Source organism: Ammospiza caudacuta, chromosome 4, assembly GCF_027887145.1.
Source record: "Ammospiza caudacuta isolate bAmmCau1 chromosome 4, bAmmCau1.pri, whole genome shotgun sequence".
Classification (NCBI taxonomy): Eukaryota; Metazoa; Chordata; class Aves; order Passeriformes; family Passerellidae; genus Ammospiza; species Ammospiza caudacuta.
In genome coordinates this window covers 74,688,152-74,712,348 of record NC_080596.1, presented here as the reverse complement: position 1 = coordinate 74,712,348, position 24,197 = coordinate 74,688,152, and the positions used below count along the sequence as shown (strand labels likewise).

At 42.1% G+C, this 24,197-nt stretch overlaps 2 protein-coding genes across 5 annotated transcripts in view; one reads left to right on the top strand and one right to left on the bottom strand.

The window, feature by feature from the left end:
* The window catches only part of CTNNA2 (catenin alpha 2), a 483,346-nt gene that overhangs the window by 158,775 nt on the left and 300,374 nt on the right, over nucleotides 1–24,197 (bottom strand). The window lies entirely within an intron of this gene.
* Nucleotides 2,021–4,396, top strand: LRRTM1 (leucine rich repeat transmembrane neuronal 1). The gene has a single exon (XM_058803077.1). The coding sequence runs from the start codon at nucleotides 2,834–2,836 to the stop codon at nucleotides 4,394–4,396; it is 1,563 nt and encodes a 520-aa protein (XP_058659060.1). The 5' UTR covers nucleotides 2,021–2,833.

Genomic DNA, 24,197 nt, shown 5'->3' with positions numbered 1-24,197 from the left:
TTCACCCAAAAAAAGACTTGTAGGGTTGCAGATTTTTAAGGGACACAACCTCATTGCTTTGAAGCTTTTTTCAGTATCTGTTAAGTTTAAGCCATCCTTTAATTTTTTTTTCCATTGCTAATTGCACCAAAATATTCATCAAGGCAATCTGGAATATATTCTTGGGTGGGTTTTTTTAGTCTCTCCTGCTCCAATGCTTTTTCTGTCAGTTCTGTCACTGCTTTCCCTCCTGCTTTTGTGTACCGAGAAACAGAATTAAGGTGTACTGCGACCAGTGGACACTTGCATAAACAGCCTGCTTTGAATAAAACTGCATGATCTGGGGAGAGGAAAACCACCTTCAGCTCTCCTGCCCAAATGCTAAAACATAGATGAGGTTCATTTACTATTAAAGCACCACATTTTTGCTTTGAGACCACTTTGAAATGTTGTGAAGAGCAGAAAAATGTAAATAAACCGAACAGGGAGCATAAAAGCACATTGATCCATTGATCCCCAGGTTCTGATACCACAATTTAAATGGTTTATATTTGTAATTTATTTAAGACTGTTTCTGGCAAATCCATTAGTAATCAATCTCCTTCACACATTTTTATTTTTATGCATAAGAGCTTTAAGTTTGCCAGGACTTCTGCAAAGCAACTTTTACTGCATCAAATTACTGCATTCCTTGATCTCTCCCAGCACACACTCACAGCAGCCACACTCAAACACAATGTTTAGCTCTGCAACAGACACCACCAAAACAAGGAATTGCTTTTAAATTAACACAGCTGTGAAAAAAGAAAGCAAACACAGTGGTTTTGCCCTGTCCCTCCAGCATTTTGCATCCGATGTCCACTTAAAATCAGCACGATCCTCTGCAATCCTTGCATCCTGAAATCCGTGTGGAACTTCTTCATTGGGTATTGATGCAGAATTGGGAGCTGTCAGCTCCGATTGCTCTCACCAGCACAGGGGCTTGAGATTCTATTTCATAATAGGAAAAGATGGCCAGCGTTTTCCTGACAGAAATACCATGCATTTTTCAGTCAGTAAAAATTACAGAGCTCATTGATGATGCCTTTCCCATAGAGAACGAGGACTGAAAATTACCCAGCAAAGATTTTTTGTTTCTTGGAACATGGAACAAAAATCAGCACGATCTGCTAAACTTATTAACTAATGGGGTTTGAAACCCCCTCTTTGCATGCTGCTGACACACTCACAGCAACCTATGCATTGATCCTATTCAAAAAGCACAGTAATCTTTATGCTGCTAGAATTTGAGTTCTGTGTGCCGTAGCATACACCGCAAAGAAAAAGGAAAAAAAAAAAAAAAAGCCTTTAGGAAAGGCATGTGCTGAACACACAAAATATGCAGGATGGAAAGAGACCAAATGTAATTAAAGCTTATATGAAATGAGACATTCCTATTTGCAGAGCTCTGGCTGCATTTCTATGAGAAAGAATGCACAGAATTTCAAATCATGCTCTATTTAGACAATGTCAGAAGAAAAAAAACACACATTTCCCCCCCACACACCCCTCAATCCCCCACCCAAAGACCAAAAGGCAAATCTCATCATCGGAATTAGAGAGAAAAAGCAATCCAAAAAGACTGGTTTACATATTCCTTCCCAAACCAAGTAATCGAGTCTCTCTCTCTCTCCCGGCTAATAGCTTATAAATTCAGACTTTAAACAAAAGCATCCGAGGAAAAAAAACAAGAAGAAAGAATCCTAATTCTCAAGCTTCCTACTTAGCACTGCCTCGCTTTTGATGATTTGTGCGGCTGTGTGTGCGTGCCTGTTTGAGAAATGGCGAGATAGGCTTAAAGTATTTTCCATTTCATCAAAGAGCATATATTACTTTCCTGGTTCGCTCCGATGTTGGTTTTATGCCCACCCCTTTTCAATCTGCCCATGTCTGAGATGCACAGTGCAGGCGTACAATCATGAGCAGCTTACGACACTCAGTGAACACTGGGTGCCTCTGCATGCTCTAGCAACATACTGCTCAGCTGAAGGGAAGGGATTCTTGCTGTCTCTCTCTGCTCTAAGCATCACCTAACAAGCAAAGCGAACAAAGAATGGGAAATAAAGCGACCCTTAGCCGGTCTGTGAATGAATGGTAACCTCTCTCTGGAGTAAAGGTTGTGCCGGTCCATGGTCGTTGCAAATGATGGACATTAAACAGATTGACAAATCCTGTGGAGTCGTTAGTAAAGAGTTTGGAGTTTTTTTCACGCCACAGTGTTAACTGCAGTGGAAAGGACAGAGGGAGAAGGAGAAGATCAAGCTCATGTACATAGTTCTGAAACTTGCAGGTCCTAGGAGGCAGCTCAAAAGCTAGCTGGACAAGCCTTTCGCTCGTTGAGCAGAAGCGAAGTGAGACATTGTGAGCTTGCCAGCCTTGCACAACATTGAAAGGGACTGAATTTGTAGCACAGAGGGGTCTTTTTTAGCTCTGCATATAATTAGTCCAAACACAAAGGAAGCAACTGAATGGAGGTTGTCACTCTCTGGAAAAGGGTGGGTAAGACACTTTTTAATTAAATTCTTTCATGAAGAAAGATTTTTTTTTTTTCCTTTGCTGCAGCATTTAAAATGAACAAAATCACTATCATTTTACCTTTGAATGTCTGTGAACTTTAATGCTGCACAGCTCCTGCATGCTATAAAGTGAAATATTTGCCTCTGTGTTTGTTCTGTTTGCTGTTTTGCTTTGGTTTTCGGGCTTTGTTTCGTTGGTTTGCCTTTTTTTTTTTTCTCTCTCCCTTAAATAAAATATGATGTAGAATTTGAAAAGACTCAATGGACATTCTCAAGCCTATTTGGAAATATTCTTGCTAATGGATTTCCTTCTTATTGGTCTCTGTTTAAACTGGCTGCTGAGGAAGCCCCCGGGGTTGATATTGTGTACGCTGGGTATCTTTTCTAAAATGCTTCCAGCTGTGAATAGTGGGTGTCCACAGCTCTGTCGGTGTGAGGGCAGGCTTTTGTACTGTGAATCACTGAATCTCACAGAGATGCCTCGCAACCTGTCGGGCATGATGGGCTTGTCTCTGCGGTACAACAGCCTTTCAGAGCTGCATGATGGACAGTTCACAGGGTTAATGCAGCTCACGTGGCTCTATCTGGATCACAATCACATTTGCTCAGTGGAGGGGAATGCCTTTCAAAAATTGCGGCGAGTTAAAGAGCTCACCCTGAGTTCCAACAAAATAACCCAACTGCCCAACACCACTTTCCGCCCCATGCCAAACTTGCGCAGTGTGGATTTATCATACAACAACCTGCAGTCTTTGGAGCCTGACCTGTTCCACGGGCTGAGAAAACTGACAACTTTGCACATGCGGTCGAACGCCATCAAGTTCGTGCCGGTGAGAATTTTTCAGGACTGTCGCAGCCTGAAGTTTCTAGACATAGGATACAATCAGTTAAAGAGCCTGGCTCGAAACTCTTTTGCTGGCTTGTTCAAACTCACTGAGCTGCACCTCGAGCACAATGACTTGGTGAAAGTGAATTTAGCCCATTTTCCCAGGCTCATCTCCCTGCACTCCCTCTGCTTGCGAAGGAATAAAGTTACCATCGTAGTAAACACTTTGGACTGGATATGGCAACTCGAAAAGATGGATCTCTCCGGCAACGAAATCGAATACATCGAACCTCACGTTTTCGAAAGTGTACCTCATCTCAAATCCCTGCAGCTGGACTCCAACCGGCTGACCTACATCGACTCCCGAGTCCTCGACTCCTGGAAGTCCCTCACGAGCATCAGCCTCTCCGCCAACGCCTGGGACTGCAGCCGGAACGTCTGCGCCCTGGCCTCCTGGCTCAGCAACTTCCAGGGTCGCTACGACAGCAACCTGCTCTGTGCCACCCCCGAGTACGCCCAGGGAGAGGATGTTTTGGATGCCGTGTACGCCTTCCACTTGTGCGAGGACGCCGACCCCACGAGCGTCAACACCTTCTCCCCGGTGACCAACAACAGCGAGCAGACGCTGGGCTATGGCTCGGCCACCGCCACCTACGACGCGCCCGACGGCGACGAGGACCGGACCACGTACGCCGTCACCATCACCATGCCCGGCGAGAACTCCGAGAACGCCGTGCAGATTCACAAGGTGGTGACGGGCACCATGGCACTGATTTTTTCCTTCCTCATCGTGGTTTTGGTGTTGTACGTCTCCTGGAAGTGCTTCCCGGCCGGCTTAAGGCAACTAAGACAGTGCTTTGTCACACAGCGCAGGAAGCAGAAGCAGAAACAGACCATGCACCAAATGGCTGCCATGTCAGCCCAGGAGTATTATGTTGATTACAAACCCAACCACATTGAGGGAGCCCTGGTGATCATTAATGAGTACGGATCTTGCTCCTGTCACCAGCAGCCAGCGAGGGAATGCGAGGTGTGATTTTCCTTTGGGATTTAAACAGTGTGCAACCAAATAACAGCGTGCAGGCAGACAGTGGCACGGGGTGGGAGGGGGGGTGCTGGGCTGTGCTGGTGATTTCTGACGTGCACCCCTGCCCAAATTGTTTAAGAGGGGCTGTCCAAAAGACTTGATATTTTAGCTTTATCGTGTCTTAAAAACCTTCAGGACAGCCAATCTTAAGGTTTCATATGCTAATACTCCCTTTGAAGATCTGTCAATATTCAGGAATATCTGAGAGTGTAAAAAAAAGGTACCAATTATTGATCTTTTGTAAACTAAGAAAACTGTTTAAAATAAAAAAAAATAGCATTTACAGTTTTTACAGACTGGTGTATATTACATGAATGGTTCCCTGTATACAAAATGCAACAGTTTAACCTCTCTCTTCATGCTGAGTGTTGAAATGAAAAGTAGAGGAGCAAAGAAGCCACGTAAAATAGAAAGCTTAAAATGACCCAGGTGGCTTCCCATTGTAATTAGCACACATTCACGTACATCATGTTGCTGAAGATATGAAGCATGACACTGGAATTCTATTTTTGTTAATGTGCTACCTGTAACTGGATGTCAGTACAACAAGGAGCCAGAGCACCTCAGAAAGGCTGAAGTTTTGACTGTGTCACTAGGACAGGATTTCTGAGGATTTTTAAGTACAGCTCTCTTGTTAGTTGCTGTAAGGTCCATAAAAACTGCATTATAACCCCTAAAAGTATTTTGTATCAAAACAGATGATATTGTGAGGACTCTCTAACAAAAAACAACCAACAAAACCCCAACAAGTGAAACACTGCCAAAATGTGCTCATCCAAATTTTCTTTAATATTAAAAACCAACCAAAAAAAAAAGCTAAATTTAAAGGTTTTCACTTGCATTTGCCACTTCTATGCTTGTTTTGAGCTATGCCAAGAGCAAATACCCCCTCATATTGTGCTCTGTGGTGCCATGGTGAAGAGCAAAAGCAATTATTTGGGTCTCAGTGGTGAAACTCAAGAGCAAAACCACTGTCAGGGTAAGACAGGGAGTTTTCAGAGCACCCCTCTGGGTCCTGTAGTGAAGTGCTGGCAAAGCCCAGCTCGTGTCCCTCCCTTCCCCTAACAAAACAACCCCAAAACCTCTGCAGAGGCTGGAGGCAGATGCACCCTCCTCACCAAGCACTGAAAAATGGCATTGATGGATTTAAGCAGTGATTTCATGATGTAGAATCCCACAGCTGTTTTATCTGACTGCCCTTAAATAAAGGCTTCCTTTCCTTGTATTTTGGATTTTGCATTCCAGAATGTGAACAAGCAAACGATTGATCTTTTCAGCAGCTCCTCTCGCACTAATTGACGATGAGGGAGTTTTATAACATCAGGCAGAGCATCTTGAAATTTTCTTCCTACAGCATTACATGTGAATAAAATGTGATGGATAATGAACTGGGTGACATTTCTATGCTTTGTACATGTTTCTCTATCCTCAGGTTACCACCAAGAGAGGAGCAATTCCAAAATTTTACATGTCTTTTAATGTAACACAGTTTGTTTTGTTTTTTTTTTCCTTTTTCATTGCAATTAAGTGCTATCTTACAAGGGTACAGCAGGCTTATAAAGCAGAAAAACAGGCACAGAAGAAATAATTTGTTTTCTTGCACAGCAGGTTTTAGCCATTAATTTAAAATGTAAAGAGTGAATTTTGTGTTTCTTTTCTGACTGAAACTATTTTTAAGGAGTCAGAACTTATTTTCCTCTATTTGGTACATTTCATAGCATGTATTATAAAACATGAAAATAACCTATTAATCAAAATTTTTCCTCAATGAGACTATAATATCATCTGTGAAAGCAATGAGACTATGTACTGGGAGAGGACAGTGTCACAGAAAATTTAATGAAAATCAACTGCTTATTTTTTTCCTAAAGCCACTGCAAATTCACCCCCAGCTTTCAAACAAGCAAGCACTGTTAAACCCAGGCTTTTCTCTCTTTAAACAAATGCACATTTCTCTCTCTGTGCCTCAAGCCCACAAGGGCCTGATCTATCCTGAAACTCCCAAGTGACCTGAGGGGTTGAGTGTGCATGTACAAACCCAACAGGAGGGGCAGAGGGAAGGTACAGAACCCCTCCTCTCTTTGGGTTCCTGACCATGCTTGAAGCAAAAGAACTTTATGCCATGCTAACTGTGGGCCCAGCTATATTTATTTCCCCCATTAAACCTTTCTCTGAAATCAATAGGGAATTTAAGTGTGAAAAATTGGCTCTCTAACTTTGGACTGGGCCGTGTGTTCCCCAAGCCCCCAGGCAGCACTTGGGTACAGCCACTTGCCAGGAAGCTTCCAAAATCAACCAAGGTTGTTAAAATACTGTCTGCATATGGTAAAACAAAACATGAACTGGCTTTATTTTGATAATGACCCCTTGTTGGTATTAGGAAATGTGTTGGTGCAGTCATGGTTTGGCCCCTGTGAACCTCAGACAAGCCTGGTACCAACAATCAATCATCCCGTGGTTGTATTTCTGTGTATTTTTAGCATTTTTGTGGGTTGTATTTGAAACACACGAGTGACTGCACCCCTCTGGAGTCATCCCTGCTGTTTATTGGTGTTAGCAACCTCCAGCTACGTTTGCAAAGATTTGAGCAATTCAGCCTTTGGAATTTATTCACCTCTGTGCTCCATGCATCTGGCACTGACAGCCCAAGTAAATGGAACAGAGAATTTTCCTTTGAAGGTGCAGTGGTTTCTTGAGTGAGAGCAGATTTGGGCTTTGCCTGTTGCCACTTCTCCTGGAGAGAGGTGATGGCCACCAAAGGCTTGGCACCCTGAGCAGGATGATGGATGGATCCCTCCATGGAGAGCACAGCACTTATTAAAGGATGTATTTCAAAATCCTCCTGCAGAAATCTCCTCTAGAAGGGTAATCCCTTCCAGAGACAAGCTCCTGGTGATCCCCAGAGGATTTCTGGAGATCTTGACACCCTCTGAATATTTACTGGAGAAAAGAGGGTGTCACTGCTGTTACGAGGCATGAAGACACTCCACAGGGTGCCCACATCCAGGCTGAAAATTTACACACAATATGTGTGGGTAATAAAGAAATAAAAGAGCCTGTATGTCATTTCAATCCAGCTATTGCAAATCCAGTTATTCATCCTGCTCCAGGCTACTTGCTTTGGTGTATATGAGAGTTATTATATTTGTACTGCATTTAGAGCAACTGCAGGGACAGATTTTCCCCAATTCTTTTTTTCCGAATTTCATGTTCAACAACTGCCCAGAGATAAGTTATTCCCTCTCTTTGATGCCCTTATTCTGGCCTATTAAATGGCTCCAAAATCAAAAGGACAAAAAAAAAAAAAAGAAAAAAAGGATGCTTTTGGGGTGAGTTGTGAAGAGTGTTTTGTCAATGAACTGCTTGGGGAATATCAAAGGAAAGGAAATATTTTAAACATTCCCTTTTTGATGTTCCACTTAATAGGACTAATCTCCCTTTTATAATTAAGTAATTAACATTATTTTTTTATATTTAACTGTCTTTTTGCACATAAAACAGAGTGAAAGGCAAGCAGAAGCACTACCTTTCCTGAGCTGGTTAGCAGTACCAGTGTTACAGATCTCTAATATGCATTTTCTTGCTGCTAACATCAATACCCACTCACAGTGCACCCAGTGCTGAAGGAACTGTTGCTGTGTATGCTTTGAATGTATATAAGGGATGATTTATTTTCCTTTCTGCCTTTTTTCCCTGCCTTTCTGTATTACTTTAAAAAAAAATGGTATGAAACCACAGAATCGATGCTAATGTACCACATTCTGTTTCTGGGCTGAAAATATAAAATACAAAGAAATTCTGTTCAAGGTGCCAATTCCCTCCTTTGCCATGTCTGGGTGCTGCAGGGGGTGAGCCCAAGGGATGAGCCATTCCTTGTGGTCACAGCAAGGATGCTCTGGACAGGCTGATCCAGCTCCCTGCCTACCTGTGCCACAGAAAGTCCATGAACCATCCCTAAGGGTATTTTTGTATGCTTTAATATATTCTGTATGTTTTCATGGCTAAGGCATTGAGGGGTAGTTGAAACGAGTCTATTCGATAATTTTGTTCAGTGCTGATAGAAAACCCCAAACAACTCTCATTAGCTTTTGAGATGGACTGCATTTGTTCCTTGTGTGAGTCTCATTCTGCATTAACAGCAAAAGGACTCTCTGAGTCCCCCTTCCTCCCCCCTCCAGCTTCTACAGTGGTATTCAGAATGGCAAAAAGGGAGTGTTTAATGTGGAAGCTCATTTCTAGTGCTATTATAATAATAATAGCAGTGATAATAATGAAATTAAGAGGAGACAAAAGATAAGAGGAAAGACTGGAGTAATGGCAACCAAACTCAGGGTGTTTCTGGATTCCTCTGCCTTTTCCTTTTGTAAAGATGGTTAACCTAAAGAAGCAGCACAGATGAAAAACCAAGACTGAGGGTGGGTGGAGAAAGCAGTTTTAAAAAACTGTGCAAGCAGGGATGAAACAGCTTCTGCAAAGGAGGGTACACCACTAAATAGCTCCATTCAGCAGGAGAGAGCAAAGGAAGGGGTGAAGGGACAGCATGAAAGGGGAGAGCCGGTGAGAAGGCAAGGGGGGCACTGTGCACGCACGGGAAATGAGATTTTTCCGTGCCTTGCCCTGCCACGTTGGGGCTGTGGCAAGGACAGCAGCAGGGGTTTGATGTCAGGAAGGTGCCCAGCATCTCTGTCCGCGTCCCTTGGCCGTTCCCAGCGGAGCAGGAGGGAGCGCGGTCGCACTCGCTGCCCCTCACGCGGGCCCGCAGCGCCGTCACTTCCTGCGCCACCTCCGGTCCCCGGGGAGCGCCGTGTGCCCTCACCCACCTCACCCACCCACCGCTGCCCGCCCCGCTCCCGCACTGCCGCCAGCTGCATTTCTTAGCTATCCTAATCACAGTTCACCACTACAAAAGCAGACATTTCTACCCAAAATACCTTTTTTTTTTTTTTTTTTTTTTTTTTTTTTTTTTTTTTTTTTTTTTTTTTTGTTAAGAAGCCCTCACCCAGAGGGATGGGGTGATCTTGAGCTACTGCGGATTCTCCTGCTAATTATATCCACGCTCAGAACCAGCTTTCACACTCACAGCTCTAATGACAAACAGATCCGAGATATTTTTGCTGTGTTCAATTTACCATTATGCACCAAGGTTATGCTTTTCCTTGACCTGCCCAACCCAGGCTAATATTAACAAATTGAGCATTTATGCCAGTTTCTTTCCAAGCATGAAGTTGATTAGGAAGTTAGGAAATGCTGGTGATTTAAAGATTAACCTTTCATATAATTACTGACATAAACCAGAGCTATTAAGGTATTAGAAACAACTATTCAGAGCATATTCTACATTAAAAACCAAATCACATTTAGAGCCATGCGAAAGACTTTCCATACCAGCCAATTTTTTTTAATTTTTTTTTTTTTTTTTAACAGCAGAAGAAAAACCTGGTGAAAGGAAAGGAGTAAGCACAGCCTACCTTTAAAGTTATGGGGAGGAAAGCAAAGCTATAAAAATAATACAGAAACCAAGCAACAGTCTTCTGCTGGCAAGACACAGCTTGTAATTGGGTGGGTGGGTGGCTGTGAAGAGCTGAGATGAATGCTGCAGAGCACTGTAATTTTATTGCACCCTGTCTGCTCTAAAGTGAACACACTTGCAATGAAATCTGTATTTCTGTGAGAACAGGGCAATTGGATTTTTGGGGGTTTTTAGATTTGTCTTGTTGGGTTTTTTCTGGTTTTTGTTTTTGTTTTTTTTTTTTTTTTTTAATTAAGATCACGTCACTTGTTGGCATTCAGGCACAATTCTTGAGGCTTTAAAGCAATTACTGTTCTTATTCCCTTTGCTGGGTGATAGCTGGGGGGGACAGTCAAAGGGAAGAGGCTGCACTGAAAGGAGTTTGAGCTCCAAGTTCCAGATTTGCATCACAAGAGAAGAAATTCAGTTGAAAATAAACACCAGCTTTTCACCTTTCTCTCCATCTCTCCCTTTCCTAAAAACCCAAATATGTAAATATGATAAAAATCAGGGATCGGTGGCAGTGCTAAAGGATTAATACATTAATACTGTGCACATCTGAGCTTGGCAAACAACACCAACTATTCTGCTAAGGCACTTTTATTTTAAATGATTTCCCTGCTCTCATGTTCTGCACATCCTCACCATACACAGTCACTTCTGCCAGAAAATGTCTTTCAGCATGGGTGCTATGGGAACATGACCAATTCCCTTCCATTTCTGAGCTAACAAAGACTAAATCCAAGATTTCAAAGGCAATAGGTAAGTAGAAAAATCTACTTCATTGCTGAATTATCACTTTTAGCACAGCAGATTTCTCTGACTGATGTGATTAGACACTAAGCCCAGTTATTCATTTATTACCAACTTTAATTTGCCCTTTTTGCTGATGTGCCTTTCTCCTGAGAGCAAAACAGAGCACAGCACTGGAGAGAGGGCTGAAAATGTTTTTGGTAAAATCTAAGATTTATAAAAATATGCATGGACACATCAAACTGATTTAAGGGCTGATTCAATGAAAAAAAAAAATGCAGCTTATGTACAGCAGATCTTCCTGCAGTAGCACACCTCTGTACCCTAGTGGTTACTGTCAGGTATGAGCAAACATCCTCTGAGAGCTGGGGGATGCAACCTGAAAACAGATTTCTGAATACCTTCCAAAATATATATATTTTCCTCTAATTTTTAACCTTTGTTACCCCTTCTCACATTTTTCATTCCCAGAGCCTCACAGGCAGGGTGAACCAAAAAACACGAGGGGGAGGAGGAAGAGGAGAGCTCTGAAAATCCCAAACTAAGCTGCCAGAACAGTCCACAGCTTTTGAATTCCTGAGGTTTTGAGCCTTTTCACAACTGTCAGCCCTTTGAAACATGTCTGCTATCAACCCTCTTTGCAGGATGAGAGGTAAAGCGAGCTCCTAAGGGTAAACCTGGATCTGTCTTTGTGGTCCAGTGCCTCTCTGACAGCCTGGCTTGCTTAGAGAGCCTGGTAAATATTAAAGAATGTTAATAATAATGAGATAAACCATCTAGGGATTTTTTACCCACTCTTCTTTTTTCTTTTTTTTTAAACTTGGCTCCATATTAAAGCTTATCATGACAGAAAATTTACTTATCTGATCCACATTACTTCCCAATGCAATTCTTTTTTTTTCCACAGCAAACAAATTTGTGGCTGCTGCTCCAAGGTTTGCTGTCCTCATGCTAAAGAGGCTGCTGGATGTCAAATGTTTACCTTAATTCCATGTAAATGTCACTCCATATTGGGCATTTTGTGTTTCTTTACCAGCAAATTCAGCTGCCTCCACCTTCACAAACCTTCCCCCTGCACCAAAACTCCCTTTCCAAACAGCCCAGAACCCTCTGCTCCTGTCAGATCAAATGCCCAAACAACAACTGGATGCCATGAATTTCTTATGTAATTGCTGCAGTCTAATAAATGGGATGTGCATCCTATGGCCTGGGAGGTGAAGAAATCCTGGAGAGAGCAAACAAGCAGGAGGAATGCAGCTGACGTTCTCTCTCTGGGGAAAACCCACAAAACAAAATCCCTGTGTGGGACAGGGCTTGGGGAAGGTGGAGGGCACAGAGCACCAGCTGAAAAAAAGGGGGATTACATGGGATAGAGGAAATCACTCTAAAAAATAGCGGGGAAACCTGTAAAGGGGACAGTGCCCCTGTGAGATGAACCATAAAGAGATTTAGGTGGTAACCAACACAGATGATCCTCACCAGGTGATGACAAAGCTCTGTGGTGATTTCTGATAAAAAACCACACCTATATAAACCTACATCTGCAGTGGGAAACAGAAATCCACAAAGTCCTAGGGAGCTGAAACCAGGGCTTATTCCTCTGTCCATCTTTGCTTTGTCATGATCGGCTTTTTGATCAATGATTTTAAAACTTTTGCTTTTTTTATTGCTGTCATGCCCCATGGAGATTGTGCTTTGGCCTCATGGGGAATATGCCCAGCCAAAAGTTGTTTTCTAAATGGGTGGCACTTCTAGACTGAAGCAAATCTTCCCATATTGCTTTGTGTGTCTATTTCTCTGATTCTAGCAACTGTTGGGAATTACATTAGGTAATTCCCTAGCTGGCAGAATGAAGAACTTCCCAAAAAGTTCCCTGAGTAGTTTTATGAAGTTACACTGAGTATCTTTCCTAATAAGAGTTGAAAACTCTTTTTTTCCCCCTGGTTCTCTTTTCCCACCATGTAGGATGCTCCAGCCCCAATCTGTCATTTTTCATTAGCACAGGAGTCAAGCTATGGCTATTAATGAAAACTCTTAATGAGGATTTGATGAACAAGTCCTGGAAAATCAAACTTGAAACAAACAAGCTAAAATCTGTGTCAGATCTATTTTTTCTATGCTAGAAATTGGGAAATGAAGGCCTGTATAAAGCGCTAGGGAATTTAAAACAACAAATCATATTTGGACTTTTGAAGAGCTTTTGACAAGATATTCAGTTTCCCATAAATAAGACAAGCTCCATTGTCATAGAAAACTAGGTAGGATCTCAAAAATACAGTGGCTTTTTATTCATACAGGGAAAAAATGGAGCACAGTGTGGTCCCAGGGTCGAGGCTGCTGAATCATCTCAGCTATGATCAGGAAATAGATGGCATTTTTCAAATGACAGATTATTTATGTTGTGAAAAAGAATGGAAATGGTGTGGATGTGCAAAGGGTGAATGGCTGAAGCTTATATAAGCTTTGATGGATGACATTCTGAATTGTCAAATACAAAGCAAAAGACAAGACATAAGGGGAACTGTTCATCTGTGCCTCGCTGATGTAAGTTAGAGGCAACAATTGGACAACTGTCTTCCAGGGGATTGCATTAAAATCTCTGCCCAGTGTGCAGAGAGGGGGGAAAAAAGAGGAAAAAAAGGAAAGTGGAATAACATCTCTAATGGAACAGCTCTCAAGAAATTAAATAGTGTGATTATAAAACACTCAGAAAATTCTGTTAACGCTAAGCTAGGAAAGGCTCTGGATAAGGATAAATCCCTGCCAGGAGAGAGGATGGATGGTTTGGGTAAGTTTGCCAGGTGAACAAACCGGACCTGCCAGAGCGGCACGAGAGCAAAACGTGGATGCACCGCCCCCTAGCGGCCGCTGCCAGCGGCTGCTGCCGAGCGCTGCGAACCAGCGGCCGGGGAACCGCAACACACCCGTCCTTTCTCTTCCCCCTTCCGTCTGATGTCACTTCACCGCATATTATTATTTTCTACTCCTCATTAAAGTGCCTGCTGCACTCCTGTGTTGTTTCTTGTCGTTACTCAGTGCACAAGCTGTTGTGCAGATGGGTTTTTTATTTTTTGCTGCCTGCTTGCAAGAAGAGGATGCAGAGTGTGACAGGGGCCGCGCACACGCTGGCATCAGGAGCAATCATAAAATTTAAAAAATAACATTTGGAAGTCACTGTACACGACATCACTGATGCAAAAAAAAAAAAAAAAAGGCATTAAAAACAAGGAACAGTTGTACAGAAATGGGAACATGGAACTAATTTGGTACATACATCCCTAAACTTCATAGATTAAAAAAGATACAATTTTAGGAACAGCATCTGGGACAGGGAACATCATGCAGTGGAAATGGTTTTCTTTAAATTTCTTACTCATGGACCAGTCACTGAATTTCAGTGTTTTCAACCAACCTGCACACCTGGGGAAACTGAGGCTGGGTGAATCCTTCACATCCCCACATCCTGAACACACACAGCTTAGCCCTGGTCACTTACTCCCACCTCTGTCTTATGTAGGACATGCAAAAAACTGGAAGAATCACCATTTTTACATTTTTTTCAGAATAATTCAATATAACAGACTGTGGCATTCACATTCCGTGAACACGATTCCTTCACCCAGGATCTCTCTCCTGGGAAGCTGAAAAGCCTCAAAGAAAAGGAAAGCAATTCTTATCTCATTTGCTTCTCCTGTGTTCTGCTCATGTGGAATGTGTTTGGAGATTGTTTACCCACAGGTGATTGTTCCATTGCATTCTGCTGGGAGTTGTTTTCACTCTTTGGCCAATCAGGGCCAAGCTGTGTCAGGACTCTGGAGAGAGTCAGGAGTTTTCATTATTATCTTTTTAGCCTTCTGTACGTGTCCTTTCTGCATTCTTTAGTATAGTTTAGCATAGCATTCTTTAATATCATATAGTGTAAGACAGCAATAAATCAGCCTTCAGATAAGATGGAGTCAGATGGATTCTTTCCCCTGTCTCTGGCTCTGCATTTACAACACCAGACCATTTTCTGCTGCTGTTCTGTAACCATCTACCCTGGAACACTTTGTGGACAGAGGAGAGGAGATGCTGAGCTGGATGCAGAGAGGGGCTGGGAGCACTGAGCAGGAGCTCAGCCCTGTCTCTGGCTGAGGTAACACCAAACACTTTGTCAGAACTGGGTGTTTTGTTAAAATTGCACATTCTACCCCAAAAAAAGAAGAAGAAAACAGAAGAAACCCGGAGCAGAACTGAACATCCTTCAGTTGCATCTACTGCACCCTCAAGCTAATTGATTCCAGTGTGCCAGGCTGGGCTTGTAGGGCAGATGAGAAGTCACAAGGAGTTGTATTTGCCTCTTGTAAAAATCTTTCCATCACTTAAATTTTCTCAATTCCTGCTTCAAATGCCACCTTCAGCAGTGATTTTAAGGATGCAGCAGGTAAATTTATGTATTTGATAGGGAGAAATATTAACCCTTTCTAAGGTGATTTGCTAAGAAATTGCCTAAGAATGTATTTTTAATTAAGGCATGTAAGACACTCTTGTATGCATTTTAATAATTAAAGCAGGGCTGCTGCCCTTCTATAAATTATTCTGAAATTACCTGTTGACTATCTGAGATGGTGCCTTTTTGTGTCCTATTATGGCTCAGATGGAGTTCAGAGCATCCTTAATTTAATTTGAATAATTAATTTGTTTAACTGAAACTGAAGAATAAAAATCACAAACAAGGCACATTTTGACTTCTCACATGTTAAATCTGAAGAGCAAACCCAAGTCTTGATAATGTGAGCTTGTTAAAAATAGCCAGACAACAGATTATTCCAAAGATTTGTATATAATGATGCAAGCAATTTGCTCTTCCATTACCAAATTAATTCAAATTTCTGTACATGGCAGATATTATTTGCTAAGTCTCTTCTGTGTGTACTCTGTGCTTCCAGAGGATTAAAGAAGGAATTTTGTCACTGAAAGAATAGGAAAACAGATTTGCCGATGTAGCAATCTTATAAAACCCTGAGCTCAGAAAAACATTTCCAATGGCACCAAGAAGGAAAAATCATTTCCCAAATTGTCCCAAGTCTCTTCCTACAGAGATTAAAAGGACAATGATGCACCTCCTACGTGACTCCTTTCAACTGCTTGCAGGTACAGGCCAGCTCCCATTCCCTTCCCCTGACTGGGCTCAGGATTATTCCATGCCTGTCTCTTGGTTCCTGTATTTGTCATCTTAGGCATTTTTTTGCAAGGTGAACACAAGTTATTTTATTCAGAGGTGTGAAAAAATTAAAAAAAAAAAAAAAAAGAACTGGTCCTTGCTGCATTAGTCAGGTTTCCATCACTACGAAGTAAAGCATCAATTGGGATGAAAACTCTAGAAATCACTTTTTTTTTTTTAATTCTTGCCAACTACATAATTATGCCTCAAATGATTTTGTGCCAGGTGGTTTGGCTAACAGATGGAATGGTATATTTGTTCACTCTTCGTAAACCAAGCTCCTTTCAAAAGCTTGTGAGCCAAAAGTATCTAAATTATTGATTGGCAGTTATATATGCCTAATAAGTAATTAAACTAGCTACAAATTACAGTGACTCCTGTGAGCATTTAAAAAAAAAATCATATTGAAAAGATGTGATTTCCAGTAGCATTTTTAAATCGTGGCAGATAAAAATACTGGTGTGAAATGATGCACTACAGACAAAGGAGCTTTGGTAGGAAGCACCTCAGAAATGTCTAAAGGAGGACAGTTTGCATAACAGAGATCCATGGGCTGAGAGAGGGACCTGGGAGAACCTCAGGAGGTTCAGCGAGGCCAAGTGCAGGGTTCTGGCCCAGAAGGAGCCAACCCCAGGCACAAACACCAGGCCGGGTGCAGAATGGATGAGAGCATGAAGGACATGCTGGGGGATGAGAGCTGCACGTGCCCCAGCCCAGAACCCCCTGTGGGCAGCAGAGGAAGGGGATTCTGCCCCATCCCTGCTCAGGTGAGACCCCACCTGCAGAACCACCCCAGCCCTGGGGTCGAACAGGAGAAGGAGCTGGAGCTGGTGGAGCCAGTCCAGAGGAGGCCACAGAGATGCTCCAGGGCTGGAGCCAGGCTGGGAGAGCTGGGGGTGCTCACCTGGAGAAGAAAAGGCTCCAGGGAGAGCTCAGAGCCCCTTGCAGGGCCTGAAGGGGCTCCAGGAGAGCTGGAGGAGGACTGGAGACAAGGGATGGAGGGACAGGACACAGGGAATGGCTCCCACTGCCAGGTGACAGGGATGGATGGGATATTGGGAAGGAATTGTTCCCTGTGAAGCCGGTGAGGCCCTGGCACCTGTGGCTGCCCCTGGATCCTTGGCAGTGCCCAAGGCCAGGCTGGATGGGGCTTGGAGCACCCTGGGATGGTGGAAGGTGTCTCTGCCCACAGACAGGGCTGGAACGAGATGGGCTTTAAGGTCCCCTCCTGCCCAAACCATTCTGTGATTTCATGGTAAGATTGAAAGTTGTTCCAAAGGCTTACTTAACCAACCAGAGCTTGTGAGCAGATCTAACTGCTTCTGAGCAGTCAGGTTCTCAAGACTATCCCAGACAACACATGCTAAATATAACCCCACTCTGGAGGGAGAAATTAAACTGAAATCAAACCATGAGGTTTGATATCCATTAACTCCATTGGCAGTTATCTGGGGCTCATTCATCTCTTGCCTGCGCATCCCAGAAGGAAATTCAGAAACCTTTGTCATGCATGGAATGGCCAGGAGTCCATTTCATCAGGAGGTGACACAATGACTGGGAATGTGCTGAACACACAGAGAAGGCACAGCCTGCTGTAAATCCAGAGTAAATCCAGCCTGGCTTGGAGCACACGTGCAGATCAGCTGTGCTGAGGAGGCACAGCAGGATTTGATGAACAGCACATATCAGCAGGTATTTTCAAGCCTGGATTGTCTCCTCCTGTGCCCATCAGCCGGGCCATAAAGGTACAAGAACTCTGTGACAGAGCTGACCCTGTCCCATTAAACATTTCCCTGAACATCTGCAAACATCACTGATTTCCCAGCCTGTGTTGTGATTCTCATCATAATCCCACCAAACTGAGGGCAAAACCAGATCCATCTCCCACCCAACCCTCCCATGGGAAAATAGCAATTAATTAAAAAAAAAAAAAAAAAAAAGAGAGAGAGAGAAAAGCTTTTTCTCACTTTTTCTCATAGTATATTAATATCTGTACTACTGCTATCACAGAGCTGTGCCAGAAACATTGATTTAATAGGCACTGCAAAGCAATTACCATGCAAATAATATTAGCCAGCAATTTATTATTTTTTTAGTGAAGTCCTTGTTTTGGCTAGCAGACCACAGTAACAGATTCCAATAAAACTGGGTAATTGAAAGAAATTGCAAGTGTCTAAATAGCTGTGACACCAAACATATGAAGCAGCAGTTCTCAGCCTGGCCTATTGGTCTGCTTGTGATTTCAAATATGGACAACCTGGGGAGCCAACAAAGGAACAGCCTACACAGCAAAAAGAGAGCACTGAAGCAACCAGAAGCAAAGATACTGAGGAAAACTCTCTTCATAGTGACATTAGCAAGGAGGACAATGAGGAATAATGTAGAGGGTTTTAAGCCTCTTAGAGAACAGCATTCCTGCCTCAAATCCTTCCTTTTTCCCTGATTTTCTTCATAAGAAACATTTTAATTTTTTTAGTAAGTCTATATTTTTTAAAGCAATATCTGCTCATCTATTTATAGCACAGGATTGGAGACTTGCTCAGATGAACTGAAATGGTAAAGTCCATGTTCAGCTTCAGAAGTTGCCCATTGATCAGAGCAATAGGATTTTACCTAAATCACTTTTGTGTTCTTCCTGTGCCTACCAGAAAACAAACAAAGTTTCTTAGCTCACACCAGAGTGCTGTGACATTCACAAAATTAAGGAAACTTCACATTGCAAGACCTAAAATATTTAATTCCCATTGAAAAGAGATACTGACAGCTGTGTACTCGGAGACATAATAAGATGGCTAACAATTAAATGATGCCTCCTAGGAAATCTGGGACAGGAAAACGTGTCACAGACAAGTCTGTCATCCCTGGAAAGACCTTTGAAGATCATCATGTATGCATGCACTTTCTGAGCGGGGCCAGCAGAAGCCAGAAAGGTCACTGGAAAGCTGGTAGAAAATGCCAGTAGCAAAATAGATGAACAATTTTTACAAAAAAACTTTCAGAGTGTTTGAGACAGCAAAAAGCTGATCATATTTTCAGCTTTTATCACTCAGTTTATCACTACAGGACTGATTTAAGAAGCAAGGGAAGGGTAATGGGAAGATCCTGTGCTGTGTAAAGCAGGTTTATGTACAAACTCAGCCTGTTACTGAATCCATCCTAATGTAAGTGAACAAACATAAATGTATCATCAAGCACATGCCTCCTTTGAAATAAATACCAGTCTCTTAATGTCGTTACATCTCTAATAATCTTAATTATCTTAATTAGTAGTAATCTCTTAATTATGTTAATCTTATCTTACAAGGATACCTATGCTGGCATGATAACTGAATTAATACTTCAGCATTTTACAGTCAAAATCTGCCTCATTTCCTCAACAGTTCTTCAGGCAGAATGGCAGCTGACATGACAAAATCAGGCAGGAACACATTTGGCATTTGCCACAAACCTATATCAAGATGCACAGTCTTGACTCTGTAGCTTTGCCAAGGAGTAGGAGGATCCACAGGCAAGGATCCCAGTTTTAGACACCAGAGTTTTAAATACAGTAGAGGTGGGTAATAAAGCACCAACTCTCCACACCTGAATTCAGTGCTTAGTGTCAAAGCTTGCATGGATTTTCACAAACTGGTGGCTCACAGTGCTGGGCTGATTCTGTCACTGCTCTTTCAGATGTGACACTTTTTGGCAGAGCACAAACCCAGGGTCACTGAGGAGAAGGTGCCACTGGCATTGCTGTTCCCATCGAGGTGAACAGTGGCATGTCTCCCAATCCAAACATGGATCAAGTTTTTCCCATAGAATGGAGGTTGGCCTAGAACTGCTGTGGCAATAAAGTCTAAACCCACAAAATCTGTAGGTGAGTTGATTTCACCCCTCACCACAGAAGCCCTGGAGGAAGCCAAGCTAATTGAGCATAAACTGCAATCTTCCCATTCCATGTAGGCTTTCACAGCCAAAAAATTATTTCTAGACCTCTCCTAGGTCTAGAAGTTGGTAGCTCAGCTCAGTTAATTTCCAAGTCTGAGTTTACCACAGGAATCTAAAAGACTGACAAGGACACCAGGATCACAGAGGAACCAGAACCTCTTTGGTTATGGAGCTTTTCCTTTGCCTAATTCCACAGATGGGAGCTCAGCATGGCTGATGCTGATTAAACTGGAGCACGTCTGGAGAGATCTGGAGACAGATTTTTGGGTTTTTTCCTCAGACACATCACTCCATCAAAGGCTTGGCTAGATCTCACACCAATCTCTAATTCCCAGCTATCAATGCAGTGCTCCTGAATAACCTTGTTGTCTTCTTTCACTCTCAAGGGCCACCTTTGATTATTAGACAGCTAATAAAACACAAACACTGGTGATCAGACCATTTCCTTAGAACTCTGTGAAAAAGGTTAGAGATTTGAAACATATCAATGCTATCAGAGAAGGAAAAAAAAAATTGTTTTACTTCTGCCATGGTAACTAAGAGACGTGATTCTCAGATCACAGTCTGGTTCATCCAGAAGGTTTCTACTCCTCTAGTGATGTTACAGCCTTCATTTTTCTGGAAGTTTCTGCTAAATTTGTGTATTCAACTGGCTGACTTCAGATTTTTCAAAGATAAGTGAAGATTCTCCAGAATTATGCTGGCAAGGGAGTGTCAGCTCCCCCCAGATATCTGGAGGATTCCTGGGAGTGTGAAGCCAGAGCTCTGGACACATTTCCTTGCATGGATAGAAAATGAGAGGTCCCACATTTCTGAGTCTTTTGTGACCGTGTTCACAGGGGTTCTTGGATGAGGGAAGAGACGAGGATCTGACTCCGTGTTTTAGTGGGCTTGATTTATTATGATATATATTACATCAAAACTATACTAAAAGAATAGAAGAAAGGATTTCATCAGAAGGCTGGCTAAAAATAGAAAAAGAAGGAATGATAAAGGTTTGAGGCTCAGCTCTCTGTCCAAGCCAGCTGACTGTGATTGGCCATTAATTAGAAACAACCCCATGAGACCAATCCCAGATGCACCTGTTGCATTCCACAGCAGCAGATAACCATTGCTTACATTTTGTTCCTGAGGCCTCTCAGTTTCTCAGGAGGAAAAATCCTAAAGAAAAGGATTTTTCATAAAAGATGTCTGCGACAGTCTTTAGCCACACGAGGACACACCCAGTAAAGGGAGCATCCTGCTGATTATGACTTTGAGCAGCTACCTCCAGAAGCAGCCACAATTTCAGCAGTGAATTCCACTAAAACAACTGAAATCACCTCCAGCAAGGTCCTTTAGCTCTGATTGTGCAATACAAGTTTCCCCAGCAAGGCTCACCAACTGTTGCACTCCAAATTCACACCCCACTTCAGAGAAATTTCCTAAAGTAGGTAAGTAATGTCCTTTTGAAAATAGAGATTTGCCTGATGTCAGAAAAAAAGAACTCCTTGTAATAAGGCACTGCCACCAGCATATCAAATGGCTGAATTAGAGCTAATTTAATACTTTCAATCTAGGCTGGTGTCACCAGCCCCTAGAACTGCATCAGATGATATTCATAGGATAAGAAACTCTATTCCAGGCAAGAGTGGCTCTGAAAAACAATACAAGATTTTCAAGTCTTTCTTAAGGGAAACTGTTCAATCATCTTATCTTCTACGTGGAGTAAGATAAGAAGCAATCAGCTCAATTTGGAATAAAAGAGATTTGTATTCCATATTAGAAAGCATTTGCTAACTGTAGATATAGTTCAGCACAGAAGATGGAGAAAGTTCTGTTTGTGCCCAGAATTTCAGCATTTTAATCCTTTATTGCAACTGAACTGAATTAAGACTCTTCCAAATAACTGTCAATATTATCTTGCTTTTTAGGAACTTTTTGGAATATTTTGCATTCTGCTATGAAAAATTAAGACCTTCTTATGTAATCTCATAATATTTTCTTAATATAAAGAAACCTGCACACACAAATATTTGAGTGAAATATAGATGTGCATGCATGTGTATTCACAAGTTTCTGACAGCACACAAACTGCCACATAATTAAATCATTAAATTGAATTAAGGGAATTTTCAGGGAACACCTAACCTTGGCAATAAAGCTGGTGTGTAGAAATCCCTGTGCTGGGATTCTGAGGGGTGAAATTCCTGCAGGTCTGTGGGCAGCTGTAGGGAGATGCTCACTGCAAGGTTTGATGGAAGAGTTGGTGTCACTCAGAGGGGCACAAACTCACATTTTTTCCTTGGAAGTGCATCCATATATTGTCACTAATTCACTTTGGATAGACTGAACACTGCTGCTCTTCAAGGTAATGGAAATTCCTGTTGATTGACAGCACAGACAGACCATTGCTTAGTGATTTTGAAAATAAAGTGTAATTGGAGACTGAAACAAGGACATGCTGTCAGCTTTATTCTATTTCCTTGTTTTATATGTAACATAAAGGTAGAGTAGGGCAGAGCTGTAAATCCCTGAGTTTATTTTATTAAGCTCCTAGTTTATAAATTGTACTATTTTTGATCCCCGCTTTTTTTCAGTTGCTTTCATTCCAAGATTTTTTGTTATTCCAGTTTAAAGAAAGAAGATTGCCAGAAGCAAGAATGGGCATCACTAACTCAGATTGTTCATATTCAGAGCAGGACTAAAATTTGAACAATTCCAAATGGGTTTGACAGCAGGGATAAGGAACAGCTTAATTCAGCAATGTCTTTATAATTTCATTTCTAAAATATTGCATACAAGTCTATTAAACATTGTTATTCAGAAGCTAAAATGACAGAATAGAATAATGGAAAGCATTTTAAGAATCTCTTTAGCTTACTTGCCTGCAAAAAGTCAAAATCAATTGTATCATTCTTGACAAATGTGGCTATTATCAACACCCGCCACTGATAAGGATTTTGCAGCATCCTCAGGCAAAATCCTTCTGTGCTTTACTCTCATTACTCCTATTACACTGTCCTTAATTCTAATCTAAACCTTTCCTGCTGCAATGTAATTCCACAACTGTTTTTCCCATCCAGCAGCAAAATGAAACCTGTTTATTCTATTCCACTTTGCAGCAGCATTTTTTGTCATCCAGGACCTGGAGGAAAAATGGGTGCAATTTTCACTTCTCCAGACAAAACACCAGTTCACTCAATCTCCTCTCATAGATCTGATTTTTTTTTCAAGGTCTTTGATCATTATTTTTATGTTCCTTTTCAATCAGACTTTATCTTTCTTGAAGTCTGTACCCCAGATTGACACAGCATTCAGCAGTGCTCTTCCCAGTGTGCTGGGGTGATGTCTCCTGCTCAGAATATCTTAGAAAACCTTAGAAAAACTGGCTGGCCCAGGAACAGGTTATGGTGCACTGTAATTCACTGATTCCCAAAGAATCCCTACACACTGGATTTGTCATCCCTTTTTATAAAATGCTTATTTTGGTAGGTAAAAAATGAGGGAAGAAGATCAAGGTAAGATGTTTAAGGATGATAAGAGGATGATATGAGCAGCTCTGCTATGAGGATGGGGGTGCTCACCTGGTGAAGAGAATATTCCAAGGAGAGCTCAGAGCCCTTGCAGGGCCTGGAGGGGCTCCAGGAGAGCTGAGAGGGACTGGGGCCAAGGGATGGAGGGACAGGACACAGGGAATGGCTCCCACTGCCACAGGGTGGTTTATTTGGTACACTGGGGAGAAATTCTTCCCTGTGAGGGTGAGGAGCCCTGGCACAGTTTTCCAGTTTTCCCAGAGAAGCTGTGGCTGCCCCTGGATCCCTGGAAGTGCCCAAGGCCAGGTTGGACGGGGCTTGGAGCACCTGGGATAGAGGAAGGTGTCCCTGCCATGGCAGGGGTTGGAATGATTTGAGCTTTGTGGTCTTTCCAACTCAAACCAAATAATTCTGTGATTTATGATTTTGCTTTCTTATGAGTAAATATTGAAGGTCTGCATATCCACACTTACCAGTAATTAAAAAAAATTTCTCACTGTAATCTGTGTTTTGTTTAATATCTCAGTTGCATTCATACAATTCAGTTCTGGCAATACTGTGTATACATGAAACCACATTCTTTTAAGGCACCACTTATCTTTGGGTGAAGCAGCTCATTCATCTAAGTTGATCACACATAAATACATTTTGCACTAGCAGAGCTGTTCATTTATATGCCTATTTCAGCCTGACATTTAACCAGAAATATCCTTATCCAGAAATCCAGGTTTTTAAAGTGACCTAAACTGGGAATAAGCCATTAAATATAACATAATAAGTCCTTCTTCTCACAACCTGCAGTCTGGAAATGCACCATATTGGAAAACACTTTTAGGAATT

Bases quoted from the DNA above. Each gene is read 5' to 3' on its own strand.
- LRRTM1 (XM_058803077.1), top strand. From the start codon at position 2,834: ATGGATTTCCTTCTTATTGGTCTCTGTTTAAACTGGCTGCTGAGGAAG.